The sequence below is a fragment of the Pogoniulus pusillus genome, chromosome 30, assembly GCF_015220805.1.
Source record: "Pogoniulus pusillus isolate bPogPus1 chromosome 30, bPogPus1.pri, whole genome shotgun sequence".
Taxonomy (NCBI): domain Eukaryota; kingdom Metazoa; phylum Chordata; class Aves; order Piciformes; family Lybiidae; genus Pogoniulus; species Pogoniulus pusillus.
Window position 1 is genome coordinate 15527260 of NC_087293.1, and position 12107 is coordinate 15539366.

Here is a 12107-nt window from a genome sequence, read left to right on the forward strand (position 1 = left end):
TGGAGTTGGAGAAAAAAAGTAATTCTCTCTTAGGGATTCTGGCTTTGGATGAGAGATTACTGACCAGGAATGAAGTTCTTGAACCAAGAGCAAACATTTGCATAGAGATACATCAGAAATAACAAACCAAACCCCAAACTAAAACCACAGCAATGTTCAGAATTTGCAAAGGGATGCAGAGCAAACAGAAGACACCACTGCAACAGCCCAGGAACCCAGGGTGCATTCACATAAAAATGGGTGCCATCCTGATCTCCTCAGCCCAAAGGACTGACAGTAGAAAGAAGAGCTGCACAAGTAGGTGCCAAGAAAGGGAAAGAAATATGGAATGGCTTCCAACAGAGAACACCTAAATGCATAAGGAGGTGTAACTGTGAGGGAGATGAACTGAGCAGGAAGAGAACAGACATACTAAAATCAAAAAGATTAAGACAAAACAAGGATATGAGAATTACATTTTCTCCTTCCTACAGGAAGTAGAAGGCAGGCCTAACACTACATTAATGAATGAAAAAGTTAAAACCAACCCCCAAGTCTTTTTTTCCACCCACTGCATACATAGATGAGCAATGGTATTCATTACCAACAAGTATTTGTGCATGCTGGAATTCTGTGGGGGTTCAAACTCAATTAAACTGACAAAAGAAAAATTCATCAACAGTTGTTAAACACAAAAATATGTCAAGCTGCACTGCCAAAACCAGCAGGAAGCTGACCAAGTGTACAGAAAAATAACTGTATTCTTGGCATGACCTTATAGTCTTCCCTAAGCTGTTCCACTTCTGACCACTGCTGGAGACAATTCTTACACGAAGGGATTACTGAAGAAGAGTTTCTGGGTGTATTGCCTTGGAAGAAACCAGGAGCACAGAACAAGAGAGAGCTTCCTGAACCAGCCAGGGTGGATACATTACATTGCTTTTTATTGTACTTGGTTAAATGCCACATGTGTCTCAAGGCTGTGTCCAAAGTAGACAGGATCTCAAACTCTGCTCCTTCCTAAATTAATTTTTTTCCTAGGAGTTGGGTGGGACAGTAAATAATTACACTCTTGCGTCCCTGTGCTAAGGAACTGCTTTCCAACACACTGGATCACAAATGTGGTTTAACCAACACTGTGCATAAAGACATTTCTACAGAATCTGAGGACTAATAAAGCTAATTCCATACATTAGACATCCAGTTCCATGAATTAGATGGTTGGACCCTTCAACAAGAAGAAAAAATCAGTTTTCTTCCTTCAGATCTTCTCCAGTGGCTTTCCAGCCAGCAGATAGAAATTATGTAATTAAATGTGCTGATATCATCTGAAACACACTTGCAATTCCCCATGTCTTAAACAGTTGGTAACATGAAGAGATTAAAGAGAGATGAGATTCCTCAAAGTAATTTTTGTAGCTGACAGAAAATTCCCTTCTCTGGTGAGAACTCCAATCTACCCCTGAATTACCATCCTGTCCTTCTAAGACTCCTCTCCTAACAGTCCTGTCACAAATGCATTTGGAGTGGCTGTTAGGATTAGCCTTTCACTCCTCCCGTTCATGTCATGAATCACAACACCATATTTTGGAAGTCCTTCAATGATTCGCACAGCTACCTAGAAGGTAGTGGCTCCCACTTCTGCATTTTAAGATGACAATCATTATGCAACACACCTTAAGAAAGCTACTTCTGTCTCCAGATCTGAGCTGGCTCTCACAATGCACAGAAAAGCCAAGAAGAAAGGGTGAAGAGAAAAGAAGGAGGTCTACCAAGTAGGAAGAAAATACCTTGAAAGTCACATAGAGAAGAGGTTCTCACAGACACTGTTAAATCCAATGATGCATGAGAAATAATTGTTGTTTCTTTCTCTTCTAGACAAGCAAGGATCAAAAGACACTGCCACTAACTTGAGATCAGTATACACTTCACCTCCAACTCCTTGGACAGATGAACCCTGACCAAAATATTGACTAAAGTCATTCTAAATCCCAACCTGTGTGTGTGTAAAGAGCCTTATTCTTATGCAGACTCCTTGTAACAGACAGAAGCTAAATCAAACATCACACTTTCAGCGCTGAAGAACAGGATCTACGTCCAAGTACTCCAAAAGCAAGTCTGCAGAGGTGAGCAGCTTGGACCACACACGTTACCACAGAGGCAAGCCATGACTTGGCCCCCTGCTGCAGTGACCAAGTGTGATGGCAGCAGATAGCAGCATGAAGCACAGGAGTGGCAGAAAAGATCAAATTGTCAGTTCTCCAGGGAATGAGCACTTTGCTGGGCACCTGCAAAAACGGTCTGCTCCTCAGTAATTAATCTTAGCTTTATCAGCAGGATGAAGTCTAGAGACTAGACTAAATGCAGCCCAGTTTATTAAGAGCATTTTTAATGTTTATTGATTTTTCAGGAAAAGCTTAACACAAATGACTGCCAGGGTGGAAGAGAGGCCTGCCTGCCTTTTTAAGTCAGAAGCAAGTGGATAGAGCCAACCTAAAGTGGACCTGCTCAGCTCAAACCCCAACACAGCAACTGCTCCAAGTTTCTTTTTCAGAACTGGATCCAGAGTTTGCTCCCTTGTGCAAGTTTTGTCAGAACACCTCAGAACAGATCCAGTCACTTCTCGGTCAGACTAATGGCCTGCTCCACACATGGTCTGTACCCTGCCTCAGCCTCACACCACATACAGCTTACCTGAAGTTCAGACTGGAGGAACAAGGTGTACTGTGCAACTCCAAGCACAACAGGAGGCTTTTTCCTGTGGTTTTAGAAGCAAAAGGCACAATCTCTCAAGAATTCACTCAAAAAATCTCCCTTTAAGAGAAGTATGCAGGCAACCAATCCCACAACTGTTGCCAAAACCTCCTCCTCCCTGCCCCACTCTTTTAAGTGAAGAAGCTAGACCTTTTCCAGGGTCAGAGTTTCAAAGATGAAAGGCAAAACCCTAGTCACCAGTCAATACTTCTTGCTACAATGCAGTCAGAGAAGTGTCCAATAACAAGCACCAATGGCTTAATACACTTTATTAACCAAACTCTACCCAGTTTGTACCACCAGGCATAACTGCTCTAACTGCAGCTCCTCCCATTCTAGACAAGGTTAAAAATAATCACTGAGCTCAGAGCAGAGTTCAGTTCCAGTGACTATGTAGGAGAAAGGAATGAAGCCTCAGAAGCGAAAAGAAGGGAGAGAGATGGGAAGATGTAACTCAAAAACCTCAGTGAGCTTATTTTTGTGCTCTCAGCAATGGACTGGAGCCATACTTTAGAACTTGGTTTGCTTTACTCAGCTGCCAAGTCAATTGAAGCTAACTGAGTTCATTAATGATGATGCATTCTAAGCTGTACCCAGTCTGTAATTATTGTACATCAGCAGATTGGTCCTCTGCAAGGTTCACATCGCAGAAAGGATGGCCTACAGCTGCCTGGGTCACTATGGACAGGGAGAACGTAGGTGTGCATGTTCATTTTGGGTTTGCCATCTTCCAAGCCAGCACTCAGGTAATACTAAAGGCAAACTCAACCAAAACTTGCATCTGAGAATATGACATGCCAAAACACTGAAAACATTCAGAAGATAAAATTCAGCTTTCTCTTCACCTTCACAAAAGGTTCCAAACAATTACCTTTTCAAAAGAAGCTTTTCCAAAACTTTTTTTGATCTCTCAGCCCCAGAACAGTCCATTTCCATCTCACAGTCTGATGATTTCCCAAACAAGCAACCTGCCTGCACCAGTGCCTACTGGGCAGTGTGGCACTGCACTTTGCACTGTATTCAAACGAGTTGTTCTGCTGACTGCTACTGAGCCACACTGCACACTGCGCTGGCAAAGCGCCTGCTCCAGCCCACAGCTGACAGAGCTCACTGAAGGTGCACAGCAACCACAAACACCGATTGAGGGGAACAAAAGAAACTGGGAAAGAAAGATTAAGGGGGGGGGGGGAAGGGGGGGGGGGGGAAAGGAGGAAAGAGAGAGTGGAAGAATTATTTCAATCAGTTAAAGTGAACGAGATGGCAGAGATGGTGTTAATGCTCGAAGGTGTGCTAGCAAACAGATCAACCAAGAATGGAATGGTTCCCCACTGGCTTAAAAACCCAATCCATCTGCAGTGCAATTCCGTTCACTGGCTTAAAAACCCAATCCATCTGCAGTACAATTCCGTTCACTGGCTTAAAAACCCAATCCATCTGCAGTACAATTCCATTCATCTCCTCAGAGCACAAGGGCTAGCAAAACATGTTAAAGTGAATATAAGTCCCAGAAAACACTCTCCGAATAAATAACCCAGATAATTCTGTCTGGAAACAAAGTTGTACTTCAAGATTGTTACTTGAAAGAAGTTTACAAGTGTCAGAAAGCAAATAAAGTACTATTGTTGACTGAAGTAATGCAGTGGAATTGCTTTCAACGGAAGCTTTCTCTCCTATTTTTGGAGAGTTATGGAAGAACTTTTTGACCTTAGGCAGCAATTTTATTTGGGAACATGAGGAAGTGTATTTCCTTCTGAATTGGACTGAAAACAAACCCTGCACTGCCACTGTTTTTGCAGAACTCAAAAGACCACATGCTGCATGGACTCTAAAGCAGCTTAAGCATAAAAATCCAGTTTGGTTTTTCAGGAATTGCAGGAAGTTGGTATCTTGTTCTGGGAGTTTCTCACAGTTACAGTAAGTGGAGCTAGACCTGTAAATACAATTGCAACTGCAACAGATTTAAGTGTTCAAAACTAAGGCCCTCTAAATATCTACAAAAGCCCTTAAGTCAATTCATTACTGATACAGTAAGTGACAACACTTGTGTTTGGCAGACAGTGCAACTGGGAGTCCTGACAAATCTAATTAACAGCACATCAGGGGCACTTAGTTTATCCTTTATATACAGTGCCAATAGTGAGTGTATAATGAGAAAAGGAGCTTAAACATTAGTGGGACTTCACTAATTGGTCACCAAGTCCTGATTAAGCCAAGCTTCATATATAATTATTGAAGTTCAAGTGTCTGACATAAGTGTATCCAAAAACCACTCGATGAAGATCCTAAGTCACTTTTAAACTAGATAAATAAAAACAGGGCACAAAGAGGAAAAACAGGAATCAGAAATACACAACTCTGCTTTTCTTACCTACCTGCCATTTGTACACCTTTACTCCAACAGTTTTTAACCATCTTTTACAAAAATCACAGAAAGTGTAAAAAGCAATGTCAGGTAGTGTCTCAATTGCATCACCTCACAGAAATATTTGGAATGTATGTAGGCCTTCCTTAAATGTATAAATATTTGTATAGACCCTAAATGTTGCCAGCAAATAGTAACTACAAAGGAAGGATGCACACAATCCAGAAGATGGCAAGAGCAACTTTATATGCTTCTTCATTTGTGTTCATTAAAGCAGTAAAAAGGTCCTGCACATCAACATTCTAGAGAAACTGGAATCCACAAACATATATATGCCACCACAGCCCCTCCAGAACAGTCAGAGATGACCTGAACTGGCTCCACAGGGCAACACATAAATCCCAACATTCACATCCCATACATCCTGGCTTGCTCAAACTCACACAAGGAAATGGGAGTTAAAAATCACATGGTGAAAAGAGATTCAGAGTACTTCAGAAGGAAAAAGGCAATCCAAAGTCTCAGGCACCTCACCAAAATCAGCTTGTGAAAGCTCCATGACACTCTGACAGCAGCTTGACTAATCTCCTGGCTCAGGTACAGCACAGGAAGACAATCTGCCTTTGAGGCAGTGGGCCAGATGGAATTTTTCTCTCTCAAGGCAAAAAGGGATAAGGGTTCTGTTAACAATCCATTTCAAACTGGTAGATGTTGATCAGTAGTATCTTGCTACAGTGATGGAAGCTCACTAAGAGCCAAACAAGTAGACCTTACAAACATCCTTTTATGACACTCTGCCAGGCCAGATTATCAGCCTCTGTCAGTACTGCTGCGTACCCTCCTGCCTCACGCCATCCTGCCCACCTTCTGGAGCTTCTGTATGAAACAGAGGAGCTACAATTTACACTGTGGCTGTCAGGGACACCCAGGTGTTCCAAAACACACTGTGCAAGCACCAATATAAATGTCATTAGCAGCAGCCCTACTTTGAGGTAAGGCTGCACCCAAAGATGTCCTTGCACCCATAGCCAAGACAAAGGCTTACCAGCACAGGGGAAACTCCAAACTCAGGTCTATCGATAAAACAGAGGACATCACAGGGCTGAACAGCCAATGGCACGCCTATTAACCCTGGTGCTCTACCTCAGCTGCCTGGCTCAGCTCCACTGAACAGCTGTGTAAGAAACAGCATGGTCCAAGCCAGCTGCAGTGGGCATGTGCAGCAGGCTAGAAGCACTGCACTGGTGACATCTCACCAATGACACCACGCAGGGAGTTTTCCTCTTGTTCCCAAAACTTACTTGATCCTGATTAGCAAGGATCAAGGAATGTGGCATTTGGGTGGAGCTGGTTTGCCACTGTTTTGGTGGGTTTGTGGGTTAATGCTTTCACTCCAAAACCAAAAAAGGTGAAACGGTTGGGTAGTTGTCCAAGACTGCAACCCTCACTGCTAACTGCTGCAGGTACACCACTCTGGCATCTTGTTCCATGTGCTGATGGACAGCCAGAGAGCAGCTGCAGCTACACAGCACACAGAGAGCTGTGCAGAGGCAAATGCAAACTGGGACAAATGCCGAATACACACAAGGACAATTTTACAGCATACTCTGAGACAGTTCTCACCATCTTCCAGAACACTCTGGTTTATGATTTTTACTGTTAAATGAACAACATCAGACAACTGACTACAGATCACTCTATTTATAGCTTTGGTATGACTTGGGATATTAAAACACAGGAACATTAAGACCTTCATTCCAAAATGCTTCTTTTCCTGCAGCATCCTAGCATATTTCAATCAGGAGTTTTACATAGAAAATTCTTGGAACGTGGCACAAAACAACCCCAGACTACCAGTAGCAGCTCTCCACAGCAGAGAATAGTAATTAAAATGGTCCTGCTTGAACAGCATTTTCCCAAACCATCTTAACAGCATCCTTAAGTAACCCAAGGCTGTTAGAAATGTTTTATTGTCTTCTGTCTATAAAACACAGAAATACATTCTACTTATTAATGGTGTTAGATTAATATACTTGAATATAATCACATTCAATTACTTTAAAACATATTTAAGTGTATAGATATCAATGACAGCAGCTGTTGCCAGAAGCTGCATGTGAAAACATTTCTCATCTGCACTTCCCATCTATTCCTCCTGCTAAAAAAGCTGACTGCAGATGGTATTCCACTGGGTGCCCTGCCCAGTCCTCCAGAGTGGGTAAGAATTAAGTCAGCTCTAGCACCCAGCCCATCACAGGTAAAACACACTGGCTCGGTTGATGATTTTACTGAACCCAGAAGGCTGAACGGAAACTGGGCAAAGATAAACATAACATTTCAGAATTTAAACCTCAAAACTAGGAAAATATTTGTCTGGGAAGCAAGCCTCTCAAACTGAAAGAGCAAAGCTTATTTTTACAGGGGTAGGAAGAAACGTTGAGAAGCAGGCAGTATTTCTCTTTGCTCGGTGTTTCTTCTGACATTTGTTTTGGCAAGTCAGGGATAAGCACACATTATTTAAAACTAAACCAGACTGATTTTTGCTATTTCCCTCCCTTAGGATGGTGTCAGTTGGCAACACTGCACATAGACAAGCCTCTGGGGCTGGATGACAGACACCAGAGCGTACTGAGGGAGCTGGTGGAAGCGCTCACCAAGCCACTTCCCATCACTTCCCAGCAGTCCTGCCTAAGTTGGGAGGTCCCAAATGACTGCAGATTGGCAAACAAAATGTTCACCTCCAAGAAAAGCTGGAAGGAGGACCTGGGGAACTACAGACCTCTCTGCCTGACCTCAGTTCTAGGGAAGGTCATGGGGCAGATCACCTTGAGGGCCATTATGCAGCATGTGTGGGACAACCAGATGATCAGACCAAGTCAGCACAGGCTTAACAAACCTGATCTACTTCTTCAAAGTGACCTGTTTCGTGGACAAGTCTGTGGACTTCAGTAAGGTCTTTGATACTACTCCCACAGCATTCTCCTGGAGCAACTGGTTGCTCATGGCTTCAGTGGGTGGACACTTCACCAGGTGAAGAACTGGCCCAAACAGTGGAGAGGACTGGAGTTAAATCCAGCTGGTGGCCAGTCACTAGTGGTGTTCCCCAGAGCTCAGCACTAGGCCCAGTTCTCTTTATCAATGATCTGGATGAGAGAATTGAGTGTACCCTTAGAAAGACTGAAGATGACACCAAATTCAGCAGGAGTGTTGATCAGCTCTGCAAGGGGATCTGGACAGGTTGGATTGATGGGTCAAGGTCAGTGGTATAGGATTTAACAATCTGCAAAAGGCAGCAGCACAGAGGTCTGTTTTCAACTCCCTCTGCTGTTCCCAACAAGGGCAGAAAAATCTCCTCCTGCATATTGTGTCTAACGCCACCTCCACAGTCAGCTATTGTTCCTAGGCCTCCTTTCTACATCCCAGGACTAACTAGGTCACAGCCACTGCCATGATCCACTTCATTCCTGACTTCGTTCTAAAATCACAGCCCTCCCTGCCCTTCTCCTTTAATGCCATTCACAAAAATCACAAGCCCTGAAGGAATTTGCTCCTTGAATGCCAATGGCAGGAGGTTTACCTCCTTGCCTGTTGTCTCACACCCAGCCCAAGACATTCTAGTATCTTCCTGAAATGATGTTAGTAACTCAGGGTGCTGCAATTTTGAGAGCATTCACTTTGCCACCAGTAAAAGGATGGCAGCAGACTTGGGAGCCATCTGTATTTCTCTGCCAGAATGACACCTGTCCAGCTGCTCTCTGTCCAAGGAGGCTGCAGAGCTGTCTAGAGGTATCTTGATCCTTCCCCCTTTGCAGCAGGGATTATCTGTTCCAGCATTGCACACACATTTCTATTATTTTGCACATGAACACGAGGTGAGCTATTGGCTTTTTAGAACTCCACTTTTTCAGCCTTGAGGGCATTCCCCACATCTAAACGCTTTCATCTGGCCTCTTCACCCTGCAGCTGCTCCTTATTGCTCTACCTACAGCAAAAGGTGGCTCAGAACAAATTTCCACAAACAATGTATAAGGAATTAGCACAAATCACTTAATTTGTGCTACACTGAGGATGACAAATAAAATTTGTCTGGACAAATCAGTCCCCAAAGGCTCCTCCTATTTGCTGCTGCTTGTCCACAGCTGACTGTCCTGTCAGCTTTAGCAGTCTTCACTACCATCTTTCAGTGAGATCAGTCAACTCCAATGATGTATTTATAGCAGGAAGAACTATCAGCCTGAAACAACACAAAATCTATCTCAAATTCAGGCCAAAGGAATACTTTTACAATGGTGTATTCCATAGGATCTACAATGACAAGTACTTTAGAGAAAGGCAAATCAATCAACAAATCTTGATTCTTCAGATCAGGAGTCTGCCCTTCAACCCCAAAATCTGCTCTAAAAACGTTATGTTTATATACAGGAAGAGTTCAAACACAACTGAAGTTCAACATGAATTCAAAGCAGGCAGTTCTGTGCACACTGTACCTATGTATTACCTCCTAGCTGCACAAGTGATTTGCTGTTACACACAGGTAAGAGGACACAGGACCTACTAATCTGCCAGAATTCTGCAGTAACAGTATCTTCCATACCAGAGCTGCTGCTGCTTCTGTCAGACACCATACACTATCAGGTGGCTTCATTTCTTCAATGGATACACACCAGGACCACCACCACACACAACACGAGATTCAAATACAGTTAAGCTGAGCACCAAGGCTACCATGGAGTCAATACAACAAATCACTTTTGTGCAAAGTGCTTGTCTGCCTTTTCCAGAACCTGGGGAAAACTCCACTATTTATGTCTGTTTAGGGAATTAGGCTTCCAGAAAACTGAACTAGATCATGGTGTGATCAGGAAAGCAGCAGAGAAGAAATGAGAAGAGCTAGGACAGAGAAAGGCATGGAAAAAAATTAAACCCTTTGAAGGCTGATGGCCATTACAGCAATGTGAAATCAAAGGTTACACATACACAGCCTAAGTACAGAGTGAAATAAAAGAGAAAACATATCTCTTCATGCTCTCTGGGTTTAGAAAGCAGATAAATCCATGTTTAATTACTACATTCTATCTCCAAAACAGCTGCTGTTTGGAAGTACCTGGTTAACACACTCGGTTACAGATGAAGTCAACTATGGTTAGCATCACACTGTACCAGAGATAAGACATTTCTCTTGTAAGAGTGCAGCAAGACAGAGATGAAGGAGAAGCTGTGTATGATCGACAGAATGATCTCCACCTGTACCTCCAGCTGCCATCAGACAGGCTGTTGTGACTGTAGCCACGCTGGATGAAGAAGTTGCCACCCCACTTCATCTCCACTTGCTCATTACCTTCAAATCTTCCAGCATAACTGCATGTTTAGTCACTTCCTAACCCAGTTCTGTCAAAATGATTCCCGCTAGAAAATCTGTGTTTCAGCTTAACTCAGATTATTTTTGACAGAACTTGTTTAGCGGATGACTACAAATGCAAGTACCAGAGGATCTGAGAACATTGTAACCTTTAGAGCTAGGAGAGGAAATAGCAGTGAGCCAGTGGAGAGACCTAGCCCTTTTCCACTGCTCTGCTGCTGCTAGGAAGCACATTAATCAGATATACGAGTCTGATTTGTCAGCCTGCCTAATCAGGGAAAGCTGTGTATGGAGGCTGGCATCTTTGAAGAACATAACTAAACCCATATACTACTTATTTTACTGCTGAAAATGTCAGGTTGGGGTTAAGCATCCAGAGATCCAAATCATATGTCATAAGGACAATTCTGTTGTATAATGAGAGAAACAGGCAGATGCTTTTCGGAACACAGACATAAAAACGTTCTGTTTCTGTGGAGCTGAGATAAATACTAAGCTCACCTTCTTACCTTACAACAAGATCTGAAAAGCTGTTTAATTGCTTTCCAGGTATTACTGACCTGAACAAGTAGTGTCTGCAGTCACATTCGTTACACAGCAAAAGAAGAGGGAAAACTGCCACCAAAATGCAGCATCACATTTCCATCACAGAACATACAACACTGGCAGAAACAGTGCTTGATAGAGATCACCTTACCTTTTATTAACAGGCTTCTCATCCTTGTCATAGGGTCTGATGAACCATTTCCCAATTCTCACAAAGTTTTTATCCATCAAGCACCTAAGAAAAGAATTACAGCAACAATTACTACTTGCATCTTAAGATGCAACTAAAAGCACTCTTTCAGGACAGTGAATCAAAGGGACTAAGCAGCTGAGTTTCCATCATATTGAAATCGACTTTGTAGCTGTTGGCTTCCCTGTAACTTCACTGCTTTCTGTTTTCCCACACTAGTCAGAGAATCATTGTCCAGCCTCATGATGCTGTCACTGATGCTGATCTTCACATCTGCACTTTCCCCTCATCTCTGGCAAAACCTTTTCTGCTCCACACTACTTTTTTGATCCCCTTCTTTTGCACAAAGACAATTCACAGCCCCAGTTCTTTTCCACATCACGTTTCTCTCTGAATTCAGGGCACACAATATGCATTCCTGGATTTTCAGCATGTAAATGGCAGAGTATAGTACACGACTGACATGAAATTGGATTAAGCAAATACAACAATGAACCGTTTTTCCTTCACATGATCCACAGCATGATTTCAGGTGTTGAAACTCCCATAATTACTGTTTCCTCTCAGAAAACCTCACTCCACATCACTCAACATTGAGCATTAAGTCACCTAATTTCTGTGGTACCTTTAAGTGCACAATTTCTTTATAGAAACTCCATGTTCTGGGTCTTAAAAAAAACAACAAGAACCAGCTAGCAGCGAGGATGCAAAGTGATCAATAACCAGTTTAGACTGACAAGCTAAGGACTGCTTCATGCCTTTCGAAGTCCACCTGTAGAGATGAATCACACTAGCAATATGCCAGCGTGCTTCATACATTAAACATGCAGCTGAACATTCAGCCCAAGGGATCACATACAGGAATGTGTTATGAAGGAAAATCTTCCACTGAGGTAAATATTATGTTTCCAAAACTC

General features: G+C 42.8%; 1 protein-coding gene across 7 annotated transcripts in view; it reads right to left on the minus strand.

Annotated features, from left to right (window-relative positions):
* The window catches only part of MED13L (mediator complex subunit 13L), a 190174-nt gene that overhangs the window by 85734 nt on the left and 92333 nt on the right, over positions 1 to 12107 (minus strand). For all 7 annotated transcript variants that reach the window (XM_064168753.1, XM_064168754.1, XM_064168758.1 and 4 more), the window contains one exon: positions 11152 to 11235. In XM_064168753.1, coding sequence (XP_064024823.1) covers positions 11152 to 11235 — 84 coding nt within the window. The remainder of the gene's footprint in view (positions 1 to 11151; positions 11236 to 12107) is intronic.